General features: G+C 29.8%; 1 protein-coding gene across 1 annotated transcript; it reads left to right on the top strand.

Annotated features, from left to right (window-relative positions):
* Positions 1-10,052: 10,052 nt before the first annotated feature.
* Positions 10,053-15,167, top strand: SVP (K-box region and MADS-box transcription factor family protein). Its single transcript, XM_068613014.2, has 9 exons — positions 10,053-10,442; positions 10,563-10,770; positions 13,749-13,827; positions 13,960-14,024; positions 14,106-14,205; positions 14,301-14,342; positions 14,451-14,492; positions 14,570-14,724; positions 14,956-15,167. The coding sequence occupies exons 2-9, from the start codon at positions 10,589-10,591 to the stop codon at positions 14,972-14,974; spliced, it is 684 nt and encodes a 227-aa protein (XP_068469115.1). The 5' UTR covers positions 10,053-10,442; positions 10,563-10,588; the 3' UTR covers positions 14,975-15,167.
* Positions 15,168-22,397: the final 7,230 nt, after the last annotated feature.

Below are 22,397 nucleotides of genomic sequence, written 5' to 3'. Positions count from 1 at the left end.
AAAAATGGTTTTAAAGACTAATTGTCATGTTTAATGTATTGTATATGAATATGGAATTGCAAGGAAACACTCTGTTTTGACCAATTGCTTAAAGCCATGTCGGTCCATGTGAAAAATATGAAATTGACCTTGTTTTATCTATGCATGAGATGTGCTTTTTTTAGAAGGTGGTGGAAGTGGTTGGTTTCTTGGTGCTTAATGGAGGAAGAAGATAATCAATTATGTGAATTTTTTAAGTGTTAATTGATGATGATTTTTTAGTGCTAATTAATTATGGACCAAGGGATAATCATGGTTTCTGAAGGTTAATCAAGTTAATCAATTGTGTTGGTGAATAATTAATTACGTGTGTTATTTTCATTGCATTGCATGCTTTTTGGTTTGCATGATTTTTGCATCTTCTTATTTTGTATAGGATGACTTCCACGAGTCGATGTTGTTATTGTTTTTTTTTTCTTTTTTTTATAGTGGTTGTTTTTTCTTCTTCATAATTGTAATGGTAGGGTTCGTATGATTGGGATCATGTTTCGTATCCGATCATTATGTTGATTGACACTACACAGCCAATTACGTTAAGTTTGGAAAGACGCGGGGTGGGGTTGAAAATTCCTTGTGTTGTCTGTGTGGGAAGGTGGAAGAGTCTTTCAGTCATTTGTTTTCCGTTTGCGACTTTGCTTGACGTGTCTGGAGTCTTTGTTTTGAGTGGCTAGGAGTGTCGTTCGTAATTCACAAGGATCCTATGGCAAATTTTTTAGAATTCAGGTTATGTCAGGTTTCAGATTCGGTTAATGATGTTTGGAGTGCAATTTGGGTTGGTGTTGTGAGTGGAATCTGGAAACACAAGAACTCTGTCATCTTCGATAGGGGTGTCGCAAATGCGCTTAAAGTGTTCGCATTGGTACAAGTAAATATTTGGTCTTGGATTTATGCAAAGTTCCGTTGTGCTTCCTTTGCGTATTCTAATTGGGTTTTGAACCCTTTGGCTTGTATGAGGTTGGTTCATTAATGGTTCTTAGTGTTTGTTTTGGTTGTACCTTAGTTAATATGATAGGCATTTCTAGGAAGGAGAATAGTAATGTGTTTTTCTGTATAAGGGTTAGACCAGCCTTGATGTGGTTCTCATTTATTTATTTTTTATTGTTGATAAAAAAACGCTTAAACATAATTAGTGAGTTTAATCAATAATAAAGAGCTAGGTAATACATTTATAAACATGATTCGGCTCTCTAACCTGATCCAATAAGAAAGACCAATCACAATCATATAAATAGGCACAAAAATTCAAGAACTAGGTACGTCATTATATAGTACTCAAAATACCAAGTGTCGAATACTAAATCTAACTTGAACATCAGGGTGTCTTCTACAAGTATCATCCGAGTTTGGACTACTTGAAGACTGAAGAGTAAGATGAACAAAGGAGAGGAAGGAGCTTGCTTGGAGAGGAACTCAAGTCCAAACCGACCAACCGAGCAAGAGCAGAGGAGCAATTCCAATAGTTTTCTAGTTCTCAACTCCATTCAAGAACTATAATAATAATTCTTCTTCTTCTTCTTCTTCATAATGGTTGTTGTTCTTATTCTTCTTTTTAATATTTTTTTTTATAATAGTTGTTGTTCTTATTTTTCTTCTTAGTGATTGTTCTTCTTTTTATAAACATATTTAATATTTAATATTTTTAATTAAAATTAATGTTAAAATTATAAAATAGTAATAAAAATTAAAAATAATAATAAAGTCATTAATAATAATTATAATAGCAAAAATAATGAATTTATAAAACAAATAATAAAAAAATTAATAATAATAAAAATAAGATTATAAAATGAAAATAATAATATTAATTTAATTTTAAATATATTTATGAATTTTTTAGACATATCTATAATGTTAAATAATTAGTAATTTTTTTCCAAATCATACGAGAATACTACTTTAACTAAATGTATTTTTTTTATTATATTATACTGTACAATTCTATATTTAATACTAATTGAGTGCTACATTAAACTAATTTTGATTTATTTTATTAAGTTTTCAAAATTTATAATTTTGCTTTAATGTTATCAAAATTCACTTTCAATAATTTTATTTCTATCCACAATACTATATAATTCATATTTTTCAATGGATCGAAAATAATATTTTAATCACTAAAAGTTTTACGTACATCATATTTTATTTAAAATTAATTTTAAATTCAAAAATAAAATAATAATCTTACAATTATCCACTATCAACATATCACTTACAAACATCTATAAACCATTTTATTATATTTTTCTTAATTCAAACAACTATATTTTTTTTCTCTCCTTCAATTCATTACTTTCCTCTTTCTCAAAATTATTTTGAAATTCAAACCATGTCAAATTCTTAATAACTCTACTCTGAGTTGAGTTGTTATGATAATATATATATATATATAGTTAAATTAATTTGATTAGATATTTTAATCACATTTAAAATCGTTTTACTATAAAGTATACAAATAGATTTCACTTTCTATTAAGCTTTTATTTTAAATTCCTTATTTCCAAATAAGTCACCTTCTCTCTTCTATAATGTCCTCCGCGCTCTCGTTTTTATAAATGGACCCCTCACCTTATATTTGTTACTAGCTAAAGTAAGAAACATAAAGAAAAAACGTGAAAGTTAAAAAGAATGAGAGAAAAAAAATGTTTCGCAATGAAGCAGAAGAGCGCAGAAAAAAGTTACCGTACAAATATAACTGGTTGCAGAAATAGCATGATCGATCATGTCAATTTATTTTCTATGTCCATGATTTTTCATTGCCACCACCCTACTCTAATCTATTCTTTTTTCTTTTTTTACATTTTCTTAAAATACTATTCAAATTAATTCTATATACAATCACTTGAAGAGGGCAAAATGCGAAATATGTTTTATTATATAAATGTACCGTTTTATCATTGTTTTATTATATTTTTATTTCCAACTTTATAATAGTAAAAATGAACATTCATCATCGATAAACTTACATTTTTATATTTTAAAAAATTAAAAATTTATTTAAATTCATTATATTATTCATAAATTTTAATAAATTTCTTCTATAACAAGTGAAAGTGAAGGAGATAGCGTGGGGGTGGGGCCATTGTTCATGGTTGTTTTGTCTTTCATCTCCCCCAAGATGACCCTATTCCTATTCCTGTTCCTATGGCTATTAGTATTCCTATTCCTATTCCCATTCCATTATGGCTAAATAGTGTTTCGTGTACGGAAAAACCACTTTTCCGTTAAATAAGAAATTCAACGATCTTAAACTTTATTTTAAACATTCAAATTTCAAAAATATTAAAACATATTTATTTATTTACATATTACAAATTCACTTGTTTTCTAAAATTTTAAGTACTAATTTATTACTATAGAGATTACTATAGAGACTAAAATTAAGTTTGTTGAAAATATATATGACTAAAAATATTTTTCTAGTTCTGTTCATTTCAGTAATTAAAAAGAAATACACCTTTTTTCGTAAATTCGCCAACAGTAAATAACTAATTAGAGTGGCTAAATTTAGAGTTTCATAATTACTTTTTATAATATTATTCATGTATCACGCTAGCTTCTCTTCTTTTTTTCTTTTTAAAAAAAAATTAATTGAATTAATATTTATTTTTAGCGTGTCAGGTTTAGGTATGATCTTCACTAGTAAAAAAACAAAATGTTACTATCTATTTATTTAATAATTATAGATTTTTAAAAAAATATCACTTAGCTTGTATGAAACTTGACCAATTTGTTTTACGTGTATAAAGGGATGTTTTTCATCAATCAAATTAAACGTGTTTTTTTTCCTTAATAATGAAATACCATCGATTTTGATAAGTGTAAGAACTAAACACATGTGAAAAAATAACTATCCTAATTTAAGGGCGGCTTCCTACCGATCAACATATTCAAAATAAAGGTATGCATATTTGCATATTTGTTTTATGTGTACGTTTTGTAAAAAGCACGAACAATCTATTCAATATTTATTTTTTCAACATTTATTTTTTGAATGTGTTAATGTTTTGTGTATTTGGAGTTGAGTTGGATACATTTTTCCTACTTATCATTTCTCTAATAATAATGATGATCTTCTTTCTTTTATTAAGAGTGATGGTAATCTGTTGGTTAAATTGATTAAGCTAGCTGTGATGACTTTTTCTATTTTGATGATATGACGTATGAATAATTATGCTCGTTTTCATTGAGGTTTCTAGGACTATTTTGGTTATTAAAGATTTAATTTTTCTAGTGGGTAATTCGTCTAAAGCTTCAATGAAGAATGATACGTTTGATTTCAATGTGCTCAAGTTTTTTGGTATTAACATTCGTACTGGTAAAGTTCTACGTTCTTTTTCAGTTAGATGAGAGTTTCCTTCACCAGGTTGGTTAAAATTAACACTGATGGGCTGATAGGAGATATCCTGGTCTTGCTACTTGTGGAGATATTTTTCATGGGAGTATGAGAGAATTTATTGGAACTTTTTCTGTGTTTCTTGAAGTTCAGACTACTCTGGTTGCTGAGTTTTATGTGGTTATACATGTTATGGATGAAGCTCAAAAGATGGGGCTTACTAATGTCTGACTGGAATGTGATTCTGCTTTAGTTTGTGTTGCGTTTACTGTTAGGACAAATATTCCTTGGATGTTTCTTAATCAATGAAATACTTGTTTTAATTACTGTGGAAAAATTAGGTTTAGGGTTACTCATATTTTCGTGAAGGGAATGTGTGTGCTGATAAGTTGGCTAATTTAGGATTTATTTATAGAGAATCTTTTTATTGGTATAATAGGCTCTTCCATCTTACCTGCTCTTAAAATTCTTTATGAATAAGTATAGTCTACTTATGTATCGTTTTTGTTAACATATGAGTTTTGATTTAGTCTCCTGTATTTTTGTACTTTTTTTTAATAATACTTTTTTCATGAGTTGGCAAAAAAAAATGTTTTTATATGATAAACAATTTTTCAGTAAATTAAAATATTAAAATATTTAATATTAAATTCATTATTAACATTAATATTATAATATTATTATATAATTTAGGTTAAAAAATTGTTTATTATATTAAAAAAATATAAAAACTTATTTTAATATTTTTTATTAAAGTATTTATAAAATCTAAAGTTTAAATTATGGATAAAAACCAATTTTATATTATAATAACAAATAAAAAATATATTTAAGTCTTAAAAGAAATATCAAGTAAAATCTCTTTGTTCACTTTGTAGTTTTGGTGATAACAAGACTAAAAAGAATATGCGGATTAATATAATACTTTAAAATACCTTTTAATAAATAATTGATAATTTTATTCTTATTTAATTTATCATATGTTTTGATCAACTTATCATAACTTTACCTTATGAGTATTTATCTTTACTTTTTATAATTCTGTAATACAATTTCTTTAAATAAAATCTAACATTAATTTGTCAAGGAAATGAAGTTTGAACGCACTATTGTTATATCTTATTATAAAGGAATACAAATTTAGTAGGAAAATAAAATAATTCTTAAAATCAGTTCTCAAATTTCAATTCATTGAATGGATGTTAAATTAAACTATTCATGGAACAAACCATCAGACGTTGAGATGATAAGCTGAGATAAACTCACTAATCTAATCCATTGATCCATTTAGGTTCATCCTGTATATATATAATTTTTAGTTTGTTGGATTAATTGTGGGTGAAGTAGATTGACTTATTGAGTCCGCATAAATAAAAAAAATAATTATTTTATTTTTCAGTAAAAATAAAAATCATACATCATTTATCAATTATTGCAATGTGATTTTTATGTTATTTTAATTTAAAAAATTGAATTTAATATACTAAATAATGAATGTTTTATTTTCATTCATTAAGTTAACATTAAGAGCTACAGTGAATTTAGTTTTAAGTAAAATCTTATATTTAAAATTTCTTAAGAAAAAATAATATAAAGAAAATATTTTAATAAGATACTTGTTAAAAAATTAGTCATCTTTATTAAAATATTTTGTAGCAAAATTTTGATAAGACACCATGATACATTTACATAACATAGAGAGAAAATAGACGAAAAATAAAACTTTAATTATTTTTAATCAAATATTCTAACCTTGAATTCCTATATATTTTGATGTTAATCAAATGAAGTGAAAGAGGATGAAATTATAATTTTTCATCAACATAAATAAATTTTTTCTATAATTAGTGAAATTTTATTTTTTTTCTTTATAATTAATGATTTTTTAAAAAAAAATCTTTACACAAGTTAACCCAGATATCTTTATGAGTTACCTCTTATACGGTGCTATGAGAGGCTGTGCATATTTTCAACTCCCAAACATAGTTTTTTTTTACACTTTTTTTCACTTTATTTTGTTGAGAATTAGTTTTAGTATCTTGTTCACGTGAATATTTGTGTTGAACGCAAGTTAATAAAAAAGATTCATCACCAAACATCACACAAGTCCTTTGCAGAAATCTAAGTATTCATAAATTATTTTGAAAAATTGGTGCACTTGTCAAATTGGTTACCAGTTTTGTTCATAAAAATTTGTGTACATCATTTGTTATCAATTTTTTTTTACACTAATTTCAATAGAAGATATGCAATTTTCATTTTATGTGGATGATCAGTATACATGTTTGTCATAAAATTTTTAGAAAATTGTAAACAATATGAATGTGAATACAAGGTATATAGTTTTCTGTGATTAAAAACAATTCAAAAGTAATATTTTAACGCAGCTTATCATAACTATTTGTTATATATTTGTAAAATAATTATACCAAACCATACTCCTATGTTGTAGGTTTGGTAAAAGAAGAAAAAATAAAGTTGTTGAGAATCAAATTAATGATTAAAGATATTAAAAAATAGAAGTGTTTAAGTAGAAAACAACGATGAAATCCACTCATTTCTAATTTTACTTATTTCTATTTCCATTCTACCAAATAAACTCATTTATTTTTATGACACCAAGCAAACTCATCTCAATAGGTTAGTTTACTTGTCTTCTTGTAAAAAAATGACATCAACGAAGTATAGTTTTATAAAATTTATTAATATGCAATTCAATTATAAATCTATAGGCACTATTAATTTATGAAATTTTACAATAATTATTTTAAGAATAATTTATTTATATTTTAATGGCTTATTTTTCAACTACAAGAAAATTATTAAATAGAAACTAATATTAAAAATAAAAAATAATTAATATATTAAATATTATTTTATTAATTAAAAAGTATTAATATTTTTAATAATTTTTATTATTAAAATTTTTTATAAACTAATTTTTAAATTAATATATATTTAACTATCAAAATTTTAATCACAAATTATTTTATATTTTTTTTAAAGTTGGTATAGATTAATACGATTCGTTGATTATTTTGATTCGAGGTTGTATAAAGTGATACAGATTTAATGGAGTGATTTTTTAAATTTTGTAGAATCATGGAAACACGTTTTTGATTTTGATTTTTTCAATTCATTCCTACTATTTTTGTAAATTGTTTTGTATTCAATATGTACATTCTTTTACAAATTATATTAAATACACATATTAATTTAGAATTAAAATTAATATATTTTTTAACTTTTTCAATCAAATTATAAAACATCTTAAAAATAAAATAGACATTAGATACATTTTTTAATAAAAAAATAAGTAAAAGTAAACAAAACTTAAAATGTGCTTCGTTGCACAGTTTTAGAAAGTAAAACCAGTTTTAAGTCTAATTTAATGGTTTCCATAAAAAAAAAATCACTAGACTTATGTTATTGTGGACTACTTCAACAAAATTATTAAACAAATTTAAATATAAATTAAAAAATTTAAAGTCATGTATAAAAAACTAATTTTAAAAGATAAAAAATGGTACAAAACATTATTAGAACACAACTTTAACCCATAAAAAGTTATATAACTAAAAGTTGTGCTTCGAGGTAATTGTTTTTTTGAAATCCTCCTCTCAGACATAATTTACCTATTTCTATAAGAATTTTAAGATTTACTCATTTGGATAATTTTTTTAAAAAAAAAACTGCAAAACTTGATAAATAAACCTACACCATGCTTTATGTAACACCCCAGAAAATAACATATAACTATTACAATACAATACAAGTTCTACGTATTTCTATACAAATTTGAAGTTTATCAAAACATTCATAATACATGATTAAGATTTATAGAAATACAAATATTTACATATCCATAACTCAAAATAAAACTCTGAAACCTCTAAGGCTTTCCTGCACCTGTATGGTACAGTCATCGCAGTTTAAATACAACACAAAAAGCAAGGGTAAGCTAGTGAAAATAAAATTTTATAATATATGAAATTAAATTAAAATAAAAAATTAAATTACATGGCAAATCTCTCAATTATTCAATCTTCTTCAAATTCCAACATAAATCAATCACATAGATCTCACATGGATCTACACATCCAGAATATTCAACAAACAATGTCTTCCGGAAGACCCGTATTAAGTAAGTCCTACCAGAGACTAACACCTGATCCAAAGATTACCAGCGAATCCAACAGAAAGGATCAGGGTAAGTTCAATACAACCCAAGCCGTGCATCTCATATGTCACGGTGTGCATGAACTCCCCCATCAGCTTCTCACCACCTGATATCTTAGTCTATGTGACTTAGATCATCAGTGAAGCTCGGAGATCTCTGTTACCACATAGGCATCAATACTTAATACACAACAAACATTAATCCATACATTATCCCAAATGTATGAATTCAATTCCATACCATTCTGTCATACAATATCATTCAAAAAGTGATCCACAATATTCGAAAGTCTATTTGACATAAAAAAAATAACACTTTAATACTAAATCATCAAAATATAATATTTTTAAATTTAAATAATATACAAACAAACAACTCAATATATAAACACACAACATCCCTGCAAGAAAAATTGAATATTGGGACCACGTCCCTTCCGCATTCAGATCTTCTATCTTAGGGTGCTATTAAAAATTAAATTTAGCTTCCTTTACCTCAATTGCTTGCTTTCCAAACAACTTCTAAAATTTTATTTCCCACAGTCTGGATAAGCTTCAAGATTTACGGGCCTAATGCAAGTTATCCAAACAGAACAAAATTTTTAGTATATAATAGAATAAGTTGAGAGGGTTAAACTTCTTAACTCACCCCACCAAGATTGATGACTAAATCATAAGGAAAAACAAAGAACAAAAGATATTTAGAATAAAAATGAACTTACTCTGTTTAAAAATCTGATCGAGTAGAAATGTTTCTTAACTCCTCAACTACAGCGTGATATGATCAGATTCTAAAATAGATGAGGATTAAGAGAGAAAATTAAGAGAGAAGGAGAGAAAAGAATATAGAAAAAGAGAGAAAGAAAAAAAAACAAGGTTTTTTTAAAAAAATATGCTGTTACTGAAATATATTTTTATTTATTTATCTCTTTAAGACGATTTTATTGGAATTGAGAAATATACTAGTTTTTTTATTTTAGTAAAATAATTTTCCATATTTTACTTTTTTTTCTTCATCCTATAGACGAGAGATATAAGAGTAAATTATAAAATAGAAAAGATACAACAATAAGAGTATTACTAATAAAATATTAATTAATATGATTTTGAATTTTGCATATAATAAATAAATAGAAATTCTTTAAATATTGTGAAGGAATACATCTTTCACTTAGGATTTCTCTTTCCCTAGAATTTAAATCAGGCACTTTACTTTCATTTTCAATCATCCAACTAGTTGGTAATAAAAAATAGATTTAATAACAAAAAAATATCTTAAAAAGGAACCTCACTTCACTACAATAATTTATTTATTCTATACTAATTAATTGATCTATTAGTGACAGCCCTGTAACCTTTGGGAGAAGAGTTGGGAACAGTGTTTCACCATAAAAGTTAAAACCTTTTCCACACTTCCACATGCCTTCAACACTCTCTTTCTCTCTCTTCCTCTCATTGGTGGCTTTCATCTCAAAGCTGGAACCATCTAAGAAGCCAAACCAAACAATACTAAAACCAACATTCCTAATATCAAAGCCTTCCCCCCAATAAGGAAAGTAAAATCCACAAGTACACACAGCAGACTAATTCCTTACTCTCTCTCAACAACATCACCCAACCACACACCAAGACCAACTTCATATCCATCCATCACCACACCACAAAAAGAAAAGAAAAGAAAAATCTAACCTTGGAGACACCTTCTCCCACCATCTGCTACCAAGCTTTGATTTCACAAAAGCTAAATTTAGTTAACACCTGCATATTAACTTCTCTGCTGTGCAACATCACATGTCCCCCTCACACTAAACAAAACAATACTCTTTTGCTTTTGCTTTTCACAACATACTCCATAAATAGTCAACTGTTCACCCATCCCTTCATTTTCTAGGTGGGTTTCTTTGATTGTATGTTGGTTCTTTCTGTTACTCGATGTAGCTCGCTCACCCGGGTAATTCAGGAGGCTAAAGCTGTTCGCTTTCTTTTTCTGTTTTTCTTGTTTATCCAAAAGAGGATAGATTAAGGTGAAGGGTATATATGGCGAGGGAGAAGATTCAGATTAGGAAGATCGACAACGCCACCGCCAGACAGGTTACGTTCTCCAAGCGTCGCAGAGGGCTCTTCAAGAAAGCTGAGGAGCTTTCGGTTCTGTGCGATGCTGATGTTGCCCTCATAATCTTCTCTTCTACTGGGAAACTCTTTGAGTACTCAAACTCCAGGTCTTTCTTCTCTATAGCTTCTCTTTCTTTCTTTTCTCACTATTTATGTCTGAAAAGAGTTGATGGGGTTTCGGTTGGGGAGGGTTACGATAAGATCTATATCTATAATGAGAGTTATTGAAACAACTTAGCTACCTCAAGTTATTGTTATTGTTGAGTTTTGGAGATCCCATACTAAAAATTATAACATTATATAACTGAGTTTAAACCTCTCTTCATCGAATAGGTTGAGTTAGTTTTAAAATACACTTCTTAATACTGAGTACCAAGCATGGTGAATATATGCTTTTAAGTTGGTTCTGTTTGTATCGATGGTGAGTTTAACATGACAATGTTTTGGAAGTTGAGTTATGAGAGTTCTGACTTCTGATATAGTTGTCATGTGTTATTTAATTGCTTATAAGACATTTTTTGTCCATTTTTATTGAAGCTCCGTATCCACTGTCCATTTCTATTGTCTGTTTATGTTTCCATTCCTCCTTTGCTTTCATGTTGTAGATTTTGGTGTCTTTTCTGAGAGAGTTTCATGCATAAAAATTTATTAGATTGTATTGCTAACCATAGTTTTAACTAATACATGAAGCATCTATGAACTGAAAGAAATGGATGAATTTGAGTGTTGGGTAAGGTTATTAGAGCTGATTTGCAATGAACTGTGTGTGGCAACCTCCTCTTTTGTTTCCTCGGTGAACTCATGAAAAATAAGTAGGAAAAGACACCTTACTGTGTCCTTCCACCCATTTCCCCCCCCTACATAATTTACCACAGGTTTTAGAAGAATTTGTTTTAAAAAAAATCAATTCTAGAACTATCTTAATGAATTATCTACAATTTTATTTTGTTATAATAACAAAAAAAAAATATTAATAGTAAATAACAGCAATAAATATATTATTATTTTTTAATATAAATAATCTTTTTTGTCCATTATTTTTTTTCAGTCAAACCATTTCTTTTTTCACTCATTTTTCTCTTTTCTTTTTCTTTCTCTTCTCTATTTCTGTCCTCTTTATCAAACAAAGGCTAAGCATTGTTAGTTTTTTTTTTTTTAAAATTGAAATTTATCAAACAAAGGCTAAGCATTGTTAGTTTTTTTTTTTTAAATTGAAATTTTAATTATATGCTGATTGGACAATGAATATGTGACTCGGAGAGAAAATGATGATAATTTATACCAGTACTTCATATTTTAGATGTTGTTCTCCAATTCAAAGTTTCATTTTAACTGACTGTATCTAATGAAATATTTTATGTGGTAAAGTGATGAGATTATAATATTAATTTTGATTAGGAAACGACATTTATAATATTGTAACTATGTTTTTTCTGATTACAATGTATGGAAACACATTGCTTAGATAAAACCAAAGTTTGCTGTGTCAAAAACAAGTTTTTTTTTCCTGAAAACAAGTTGTTTATAGAAACACACTGATTACATAAAATGCTTGTTTTGGTCTATAGAAGTATGGATGTATGTAACTCTTACACTTTTGTCACCTTTTTGAGCTAATATAGGATTTCATTTCATACATTTTTTTTACTTGTTTGAAAGTTATCATATCATGTTTCTTTGATGCATTAACTTGTTTGATAACAGGTGTTTTGAAGTTCTAGTGTTCTTGAGATAGTGATATGAAAACTAACTATCCTATATAACACAACGAATAGTCTGCAAAAGGCTCATACAACTGTGAGAGAAAAGAGAATGATGAATCACTGCAATATTCCCCCTCCCTTCGGATATCCATCTTGATATTTGTTGGCTTAACTCTTTGGAAAATGAATTCACCACCATTAACAATCCACCTGAAAGTAAGAAGCTATAACGTGGAAACTTGATGAACTAGTACATGCCAATTTAGCCCTGGTTTGTGACAGTAATTAATTATCATCAAGATGATATCTGATATAAGCAACATTTCATTTTGCCACTTGTCTTCACTCATGATTTAGAAGCTTCTTGCTTTCAGGAGGTTTTATGCTTCAAGTAATTGGATTTGTGTATCTACTTTTACATTTTTAGGCAATCTGAAAGAAAAATTAAATAATAGGTTTTTTGCTGGCTGGCTACATATTTTATTTAGGAATTCAGCAAAACTGGTTGGTGTAAGAGAAATAATGAGTCATAAATGCTAGTTTTAAATACAACATAAATTAGTTGTTTAGATATGATATGACAAGACTTGTTTCAGACTCATCAAACTCAGCGAATCTAGTCCCATAAAGTGTTATATGTTTGGAAAAATTTCTCTATAAAAACTTTTCAAAAAAATAGTTTCTTCATTAGGTAAATTTGACTCATAGCTATTTTATAGAAATTTTCTTACCTTGTTTTTTTTTTTTATATTTATAATTTTATAATTTATGAATTAATTAAATTTAACTTAAAAAAAGCTCAATTTTTTTTTCTTTGAGAAGTTACTGTGAAAATATTTATTCAACATTAAAGTAATGGCTGCGAAAAGTGAGAAGTATAGGCGAAAAGATATTTAGAGTTTCTTTAGATTTAAAAATGAATTGGTGAGCTGCATTATTCGGATTTTGTCTGCTTAAAAGTTGCTCTTATAAAGCCTTTCCAATGATCCTGGCATTTTCAACTAAGATAGTTCCTCACTTAAAGGGTATGCTGCTTTTGTTCCACAGTTCTGATATTGTAGTATTGTGGTGAGAGGAGAAAGTTGCTGTGTGGAGAGGATCTCGGCGGATTGATGAACGCTTTGAGTCATGTTGTGATTGATGTTTGTTGAAATTTGTAGTTTGACAAGTATCATGAGTTCTCGAGATGCTGGGAATCATAACTGGGAGATGCCTATTTTTCTTTATGAATTCGAAATAAAGAACCAACTAAAACAAATAAACACAACCATGTTTTATTTGATATTATGCAACGTAACGTGGATGTTTGCTCTTAAATTTATTTTTATTGGTGTTTTTTAATTTATCCATGATGCGTGACTTTGTAACATTGTCTTGTGAAGCATGAAGGAGATACTTGAAAGGCATCATTTGCACTCAAAGAACCTAGCAAAGATGGATCAACCATCTCTCGAGTTGCAGGTTGGTAGTCCTTATTTACATTACGTGTTGAATTGTTTTTTGGTTCAACAGAAAGTAATATTAAGTGGAACAACACGAGATCATGAATTTACTTTCTCATGAAATCATTAATTTCTGAAATGCTTATCGCAGTTAGTTGAAAACAGCAACTGCACCAGATTGAGCAAGGAAGTTGCCGAGAAGAGCCATCTTCTCAGGTACATCTCACAATTGCATAATTGAAAATTAATTTGTGTGTTGAAATGTAAACATATATAACAATGAAAAAAAAAGTGCAGGCAGCTGAGAGGAGAGGATCTTCAGGGTCTGAACATAGAAGAATTGCAACAACTGGAGAGGTCTCTAGAAACTGGATTGAGCCGTGTGATAGAAAAGAAGGTCTTGCGTGCATGATTCTGTTTCCTGCAGTGTCCACCAGCATAATAGTTTCCTTAATCACTTTATACAATTGATTAAATCTTTTTGGTTTTCAGGGCGAGAAAATTATGAACGAGATCACTGATCTCCAAAGAAAGGTTAGAAACTGAACATTTGGCTATCATGAGTAGAAGATTCACAGATAGTTTTGTTTAGTTAATTTTTACGTGAAAAACATGAACTAAGAACTCTAAGTGAACCTGCAGGGGATGGTATTGATGGAAGAGAACGAGCGACTAAAACATCACGTATGATATTGTTTTTATTTATGTCTCTTAATTTAACATGAAACATAGAATAAATGTATAAATGTGTTGCACCAAAGGTGGCGGGCATAGTTAATGGTGAAAGGCGTGGTGGTGCCGAAAATGAGAACTTTGTTGTGGATGAAGGTCAGTCTTCAGAGTCTGTGACCTACGTTTGCAATTCTACTGGACCTCCCCAGGACTATGAAAGCTCAGATACGTCCCTCAAGTTGGGGTCAGTCTTCATTCACTTTAGCACAAACATTCACAACTCACTTAACTTTCCTTTATTTTGACAAATCCTAGGATCCATGCAATGTTTTTTTAATGAAAATAATAACTTAGATCCTTTTATTCAACCTAGATTGGTAGTGACGAAAATCCTTTGAAGCTGGATTACTTGCATGCTACCATACTCATTTACTTAACTTTGCTTAGTTTAATTTTTCATGAATTTTACTTGCAGGCTACCATACTCCGGTTGATGGGAAAGTGTCTGAAGAGATAAATCTGAAACAAAAAAGACAATATAAATCATGGTCTAAATTTTCGTTAGTGATTGTGACTCTTTTGCCGTGGTCGTATATATGTTAGTGGTAAATTGTAATGACTAGCGGACACTCTGGATGATGTTGAAAGTAATACCTACTGAGCTTTTTAATTGCCTTTTTTTTTTAACTATTCCTATAATCATCCCTGCTTCTCTGGCTCTTTTAGATAATGTGTATAGTGATTTTTTCATAGGTTAACTTTTATTTCATTTCAATGCTTAAAGACGAGGGATGATAAATGCTATAGAATCTTCTATGTGACTCTAACTTGCACGAAAATTTATTTTTATTTTATAAATTTTTTATATAAAGAACTTATATCTGAAGATGTCATCAAACCAAATCGTAGGTGAAGTGAGAACTTTAGTGAGTTGAAATGTGAGAATACTCAAGCTCCCTTGATCCTCTTGAAATATGGAGTATGTCCAAGAATAAGCAGAGAGTACTTCATATCGGTTCTCTTCAAAACTATGTGTGGAGAATAATATACCTTCTAAGAAAAAATATTTTAATAAAGTTTATTTTTACATTATCTAGAGTTAAAATTTCTATTAAGTCATTTATTTAAAGTTGTAGTTTTTTCTCTTAATTCATCTTTGAGAAATGTGTTATTTGTGATTTTTTTAAACTTCAAGAAAAGTCTTTTAGAACTCTTATCAAATACCATGAGTTTAATAACCTTCGTAAAATATTATTGGTTTCAAAATCTTTGTAAAATAACACGAGTTTCAAAATCTTTGTTAAATACCATAAGTTTAAAAATTTTCGTAAAATACCATGGGTTTAAGAATTTCTGTAAAATATACAATGAGTTTCAAAATTTTTGTAAAATGATTTGCCGTTTGAAATAACATTCAACTCCATTTTTTACCATCTCTAATGATTCTCCTGACTTCTTTCTTTCACCATAGACACATTGTTCTCTGACACAAGCTCAATGGCCGTTAACAATAGTCCTAACAAGGAATCACAATTCAAGGCCATGTGTGTTCTTGGCTAAAGATTTCAAGAACATATTGCAAGGAGAAATTAACTTTATTACTTCTCACTTTCACATTAAATTAATTATTAATTACATTTTAAAATAAAAGCCTTAATTTAAAATATTTAAAAATTATGAGATTTAAAATATTAAAATTATAACTAAAACTAAAATTGAACATCAAATATACATACATCAAAAGCTACAACAAAATAAGTTAGGTTTTTTTAAGTATAAGCTCATAACAAAAAATACTAGGAATTATATAAACCAACTACCATCAATCATAAGAAATATGCAAATACTCTTGAAATACTTATTATCTAAGATTAGTTGTTGAAATACTTATTATTCAAGGTTATTTTGCTAAGTTTTCAAAATAAATTTTTGAAACTTTAGAAAACTTATTTGTAATGTAAAGTTACACTTTTAAAATTTTAGAGAATTTAGTTATAAAATATATTAAAACTATATAGTTTTTAATTATTTATTTATAAATAGATTTAATTATTTTTTATTTATTGAAGTTTGAAAAATCTAGAGTGTTTTATTGAGGTTCTACAATAAATCTTTGAAATTTAACGAAGGTTAAAAAACGTCTATTATTATGTTGAGATTTTAAAATAAACATTTGAAACTTAACAAAGGTTAAAAAGACTTTTGTTAATTTGTTGTGGTTGTAGAATAAACCTTTGGAACTTACTGAAAGTTAAAAAAACCTCCGTTATTTTGCTGAAGGTTTTATAATAAACCTTTGAAATTTAACGAAGGTTAAAAAAATCTTTGTTATTTTGCTGAGGTTTTAAAATAAACCTTTGGAATTTAATGAAGATTAAAAAAACCTCCGTTATTTTACTGAGGTTTTAAAACAAACCTTTGGAATTCAACAAAGGTTAAAAAACCTCCATTATTTTGGTGAGGTTTTAAAATAAACCTTTGAAATTTAACGACGGTTAAAAAAACTTCCGTTATTTTGCTGAAGTTTTAAAATAAACCTTTGAGACTTAACAAAGGTTAAAAAAAACCCTCAGTTAATTAAATCAATTCTTGGGGTTATATTAACCTCCACTAAATAACTTCCGTTAAAATATTTTTTTCTTGTAGTGATAGTTTGTTACATACTAAGTAGTTTATATGCATGGACTCATCCATGTCTCTTTTCCTTTGCACACTTGTATATGTATTCTAGCTTTGCCCTTGTATAAGTAATAAGTGAATGTATTGGTTTGTTTTCTATTCCACCTTTCCTTTTTCTCTTTCTCTTAATATGGTATCCTTTCCCTTTTCTTTTTCTCTTACTATGGTATCATGAGTGTGATTTTTCTATCATCACTTTGATTTTTCTATCATCACTTTGGCTCCTTCTTTTGCCACGCTGCATTGAGAAGTATTTGCTGCCTAATGACTTCCTCTTTCTCATATTTTTACCACTTTTATCACTTTAAAACTCAATGATGAAAACTTCCTTACATGGATGAATCAGGTCCTTGACATGATTAGAGAACATAATTTTACACACTTTTTAGATGGCAAGAATGTTCCACCATGTATCTTCATCCAGATGATAAGAATGCTCTCGTTAATGAGACATATATGCAATATGACCAACAATACTGCTAATTGTTGCTTGGTTGCTTGCGTTGATGACCACTACCATCCTTACCAGGATGATGAGTCTTGACCCATCTACACAGATTTAGACAACTATTTGCACGTATTATGCTTCACATATCAGAACCAAGATCAAGAAGTTAAAATGCATACTCAACTCCAAAGAACGACAAGAATCTCACAACTTATCTTCTTGACATCAAGAAATCTGTGGATACGTTAGTTGCTCTTGGTGCTTCAATTTCCAATGAAGATCATATTGATGTGATTCTTGATGGATTATCCGATGATTACGATCATTTCATCACAATTATTACGTCCAAAACCAATCCTTACACCGTTGATGAAATTGAAGTGGTGCTCCTCGCTCAAGAAGAATGACTTGGAAAACATAAACTCACTCAATCATATGTTATCCAAGCTAATATTGTGTCTATTCCTTAGAATCCAACTCATATGCACAACGATCTATCTATTTGTGTGCTCTGTAGAGAATCAGAAGAAACTTCTCAACACTTGTTCTGGGAGTGTTCTTTTGCACAACGAGTCTGGTCATTATGCTTCAGGTGGATAGGTGTTCTGTTTGTTCAACATAAGGATTTAAGGTGTAACTTTGAGAACTTCTATCTAGTTCATATGTCCATTAAGCAGAATCAAGTGTGGAAAGGGATGTGGGTGGCAATAGTTTGATGTATCTGGGAGAAGAGGAACAATGTTATCTTTAAGCAAGGGGTACCTGACGCCGAAGGGATTTTCCAAATGGCTAAACTCCATACTTGGTTTTGGTTGAAACATAGGATGTTCTCCTTTTCGTATGCTTTTTCGGATTGGCATTTGAACCCAAGCCAATGCCTTCAAAGTGTACTATGAAAAGGGAGGTCTCTAGTGATGCTAGAGTCGAAGCCAAGGAGTTTATGGAGGAATGATCGATGGTCATAATGGAGGAGCAAAGTATTATGTAGTGGTGTGGTTGTGTATCTACTGCAGAAGTAAAGCAGAGCAGGAGAATAGTACTTGGAGTAGTTAATGTGAATACTAATTTTCACACAGCTTGTGTTTGTATTCAGTTTTGAAGCAGAACGATTTTACAACAAAGCAAATGAAATTAAGGGAGGAAGTGGTGAGGAAATTGGTAGGAAGTGCTGAAAGGAGTATGAAGCAGAAACTGGGGTATGGGGTAGCATTTTACAAGTTTACAAGCCAGCTGAAAGTCTACGTATATGATGTGCCAAGGGTCTCCCCTCTTGAATATTACAAATGCATGAGTCACGACTATGCTCTTTTTTCGACCATGGGGTAACAGTTTTCTGTTGAGGGGCTGGTTGGAGATGTTACCATTTATGCTAGAGCAGGGAGGACCTATTCTGTTTTGTAGTTTTTTGACAAGCAACTGAAGTGATTGGTTCTCTTGGAAGGAGCATACCTGCTGATGTCCAAGTAAGAAGGTAAAACCAAAATGCAGGCTTAGATCTTGTGTTGAGGTTGCTGTTATATTTGAAGCCACCAGTGGTGTACATGGAATGTCATGTTGGTAAGTGGAAAAGGTGGGTAATATTGAAGTGAAGTTTGAACTGGGGTGTCGCTGGATGCTAGTTTTATGTAGTGTAGAGAACCCGGTTGTAGACAGTTTGGGGGCTTGTACGCATTGAAGTACCAACAAGATGGGCCAAGGAATGGGTAGGAGGTTTCTGGGGCTGCAGCAGAGGAAAAGAAGTCAGGGAATTGCATGTTTGATGTAGATCCAGTGGTACAGGATGTTGGGACTAGCTGCCATGTTTTTACTGCATAATTTAGAGGCACTTTTGTAGCTGTAGTGGTAGCCTTCTCTTAGTGTTGTTATATTTTTTATGGTTTGGTTGCCTTGATCTAGATATGATTATAGCTACAAATGGTGAATGGTTTTTTTATAAGGGTTGGGACATCCCTCAAATGTCCCTTTTAATTTAATTATATTCTTTGCTGAAAAAAAAATAAAAAAATCTGCACAACGATCATCCTCGATATAATATGCCTTCATCTCGTAGTGGTCGCATGAATTTTCGTCCTCCCAGTTTATCTCGATCTTCTTATTCTTCTAGTTTGCGATTTACTCATCATAGTTTCCGGAATAATCCTTCTGGTTATTCATGGCAACATATAAAATATTTTTGTCAGATTTGTTAAAAATCTGGTCAAATAAAAATTCAATATTGGCACAGGTATGACCAACCAAGTTCTTCTTCATTTCATGCTAATATGTCTCAATTTCACTCTACAATGAGTCAAGATAGTGATTTTTCAATTCTTGGCACTCATTCCAAGTTGGAAGACCTCCTTTGGTATCTAGATAGTGGGGTTTCTGTGAAAGATCAATTAGTTTTCAGTAACAAACATGTGTGTCATGGCATAAAAGATGTTAAGACCGATAATGGAACATGTATGTGTATCAAACACATAGGGTCTGCTTATTATGTTTCACCATACCACGACAACAAATTTGTCTTACATAATCTCTTACATGTTTATAAAAATAATAAGAACTTAATTATCGTGTCTAAGTTTACCCAAGATAACAATGTTTATTTTGAGTTTTTCCCCGACACATGCTTTGTTAAACATAAGGAAACGATTCAAATATTGCTTCAAGGAGTCATTAAAGATGGCCTACATGTTTTTCCTACTTTCAGATCTCAGTGTGCTTTATCTGCTCATCATTCATCATTTAAACCTACTATACAACTATGACATGCTAGACTCGGACATTTTAATAACATTATTCCGCATAAAGTTTTAATCCAATATAACATACAATACATAAGTCAAACAATTTTGTGATGCTTGTGTTGGTAAATCCCATTAACTCTCCTTTTCTTATTCTGCAATTGTTTACACTCCTCCTTTGCATTTGGTTTATATAGATGTATGTGCTTTGAATGGTGCAAAAAATATATATATTTCTTTTATTGATGATTACTCAAAGTAAACTTGGATATTGTATTGATAAGATCGAAAGGTATAACCGAGAGGTTATGCCGAGAAATGCAAATATGAAAGAATAAAATAATTATACATAATATAATTACTGTAGCAAGGCCCAATCCAATAAAATCCCAAGTTAATGGGTGTGTGTAAAATAATAAAGTGGTGCAGAAAGAAAGATCCAAGTGAGGTGTAAGCCCAATAAGAAAACTCTATAAATAGAGGGTCAAAACAAGAGGTAAGTAAGAGTGATTTTTGTCTGATGAGCATTAAACCATTTCTGACTTTGGCATCGGAGCGCCTTGCAGGTACACACACCCATCCGTAAGGAGAAGAAGCCGAGAGCCCAACCTGAAGAGAAGCTGAGAGCCCAACCCGTAGAGAAGCCGAGAGTCCAGCCTGAGGAGAAGCCGAGAGTCCAACCTGAAGAAGCCTAAAACCCAACCTGGAGAGGAGTCCAAAGCCCAAAACCGGAAAATCAGTTGAAGAAGTTAGTCTTGTCAACTTATTTGAGTGTTCTCGGTCCTTGTTGTAAGAACATTTTGGTGCCTGATAAGTGCCTAATTTTAGAATATTTCATATTAAAATATAGGCACTTATGAGGATTTATTGCTAATTTACATATAAAATAATCCCTAATTTATGAATTTATACCTTTTTATATTTTTTATGATCTTTATTTGAATAAGAGTATTTTATTCCCAAATTTGGTGTTAACTGCAGATTTCTAAGGAAGATTGGAGATTTGGATTTAAGATGAATGATTTGAGCTAAAAAGATAAAGATAGAAGGTCCCAGAATGACAAAAGATGCAAAGAAAGATTGAGCCTTTTCTATGTTTTATCATTTAGCCCATTAGCGCGACATAGGAAGCAACCTAACCCTAGAAAACTAGGATAAATAGAGGGCTAGAGGCTCAACTGTAGTGTGCCAAATTGAGAGGAAAACACAATAGAGTGAATTGTAACCAAATTGGGAGAATGGAAGGTGCTAGAAGTATGCGTGGCTAATTCTACCCTTTGGAATTGAGAGTAATCTGCTCAAACTCTTATGTATTGAGGTGATATCTTATATATTAATATTCAGTTCTTGATTGATGATTGGTATTGTTGTTTTTTACTTTTAATTTTTCGTGACAAATTGAGAATCTTAAATCTGACCGGGAGGTATTTTTAGGGTTCGGACCTAAACAACAATACTTAACATATTTGAGTGCTAGGAATAAACTTGAAATGTTAATTGCTATTAAACGTCTGAGCTTCGTTCTAAGTTGTTCTTATAATTATGCGAGGGATCGATAGTTAAAGGACATTCTTAAGGATTTTATATGCGAGGAATCGATATAAATGATTTTTATACGGACATCAATTTCAATCAAAGAACTTAATATTGACATGCTAATCAAAATACTTGAGAGTGAGAGAGATGAAACTAATCCTTATTTTTCCAATTGAAATAACTAATTCTTTGTTTGTTTTCTTATTGATCAGTGCCAACACAATTAATTCAAAAATCTTTTAATTGTTCTGTTTTTATATTTAGCGATTATTGTTACTTCTGACAAACGCGGTGCACTTGCCGTAAAAAGTCATCAGCGCCCACCGTGGGGCCGGGAAGTAGTTAAAGAAGTTGAAGCCAAGATGAGTCGAAGAGAGGAACAATGTGGAGAATAGGAAGATAACCCTAATATGATGTCGATGACAATGTTAATGCAACTACAAAAAGAATTTGAAATGTTAAAAAAAAGTAATGAAGAAGAACTAAGTATTTTGAGAGCAGAAAATGCACACATGAAGAGAAAGTTAC

Source organism: Phaseolus vulgaris, chromosome 2 (assembly GCF_051622355.1).
Source record: "Phaseolus vulgaris cultivar YP4 chromosome 2, ASM5162235v1, whole genome shotgun sequence".
NCBI classification, from domain to species: Eukaryota; Viridiplantae; Streptophyta; class Magnoliopsida; order Fabales; family Fabaceae; genus Phaseolus; species Phaseolus vulgaris.
Note: the sequence above shows the minus strand (reverse complement) of the source record. Positions and strands in the feature narration are given on the sequence as shown.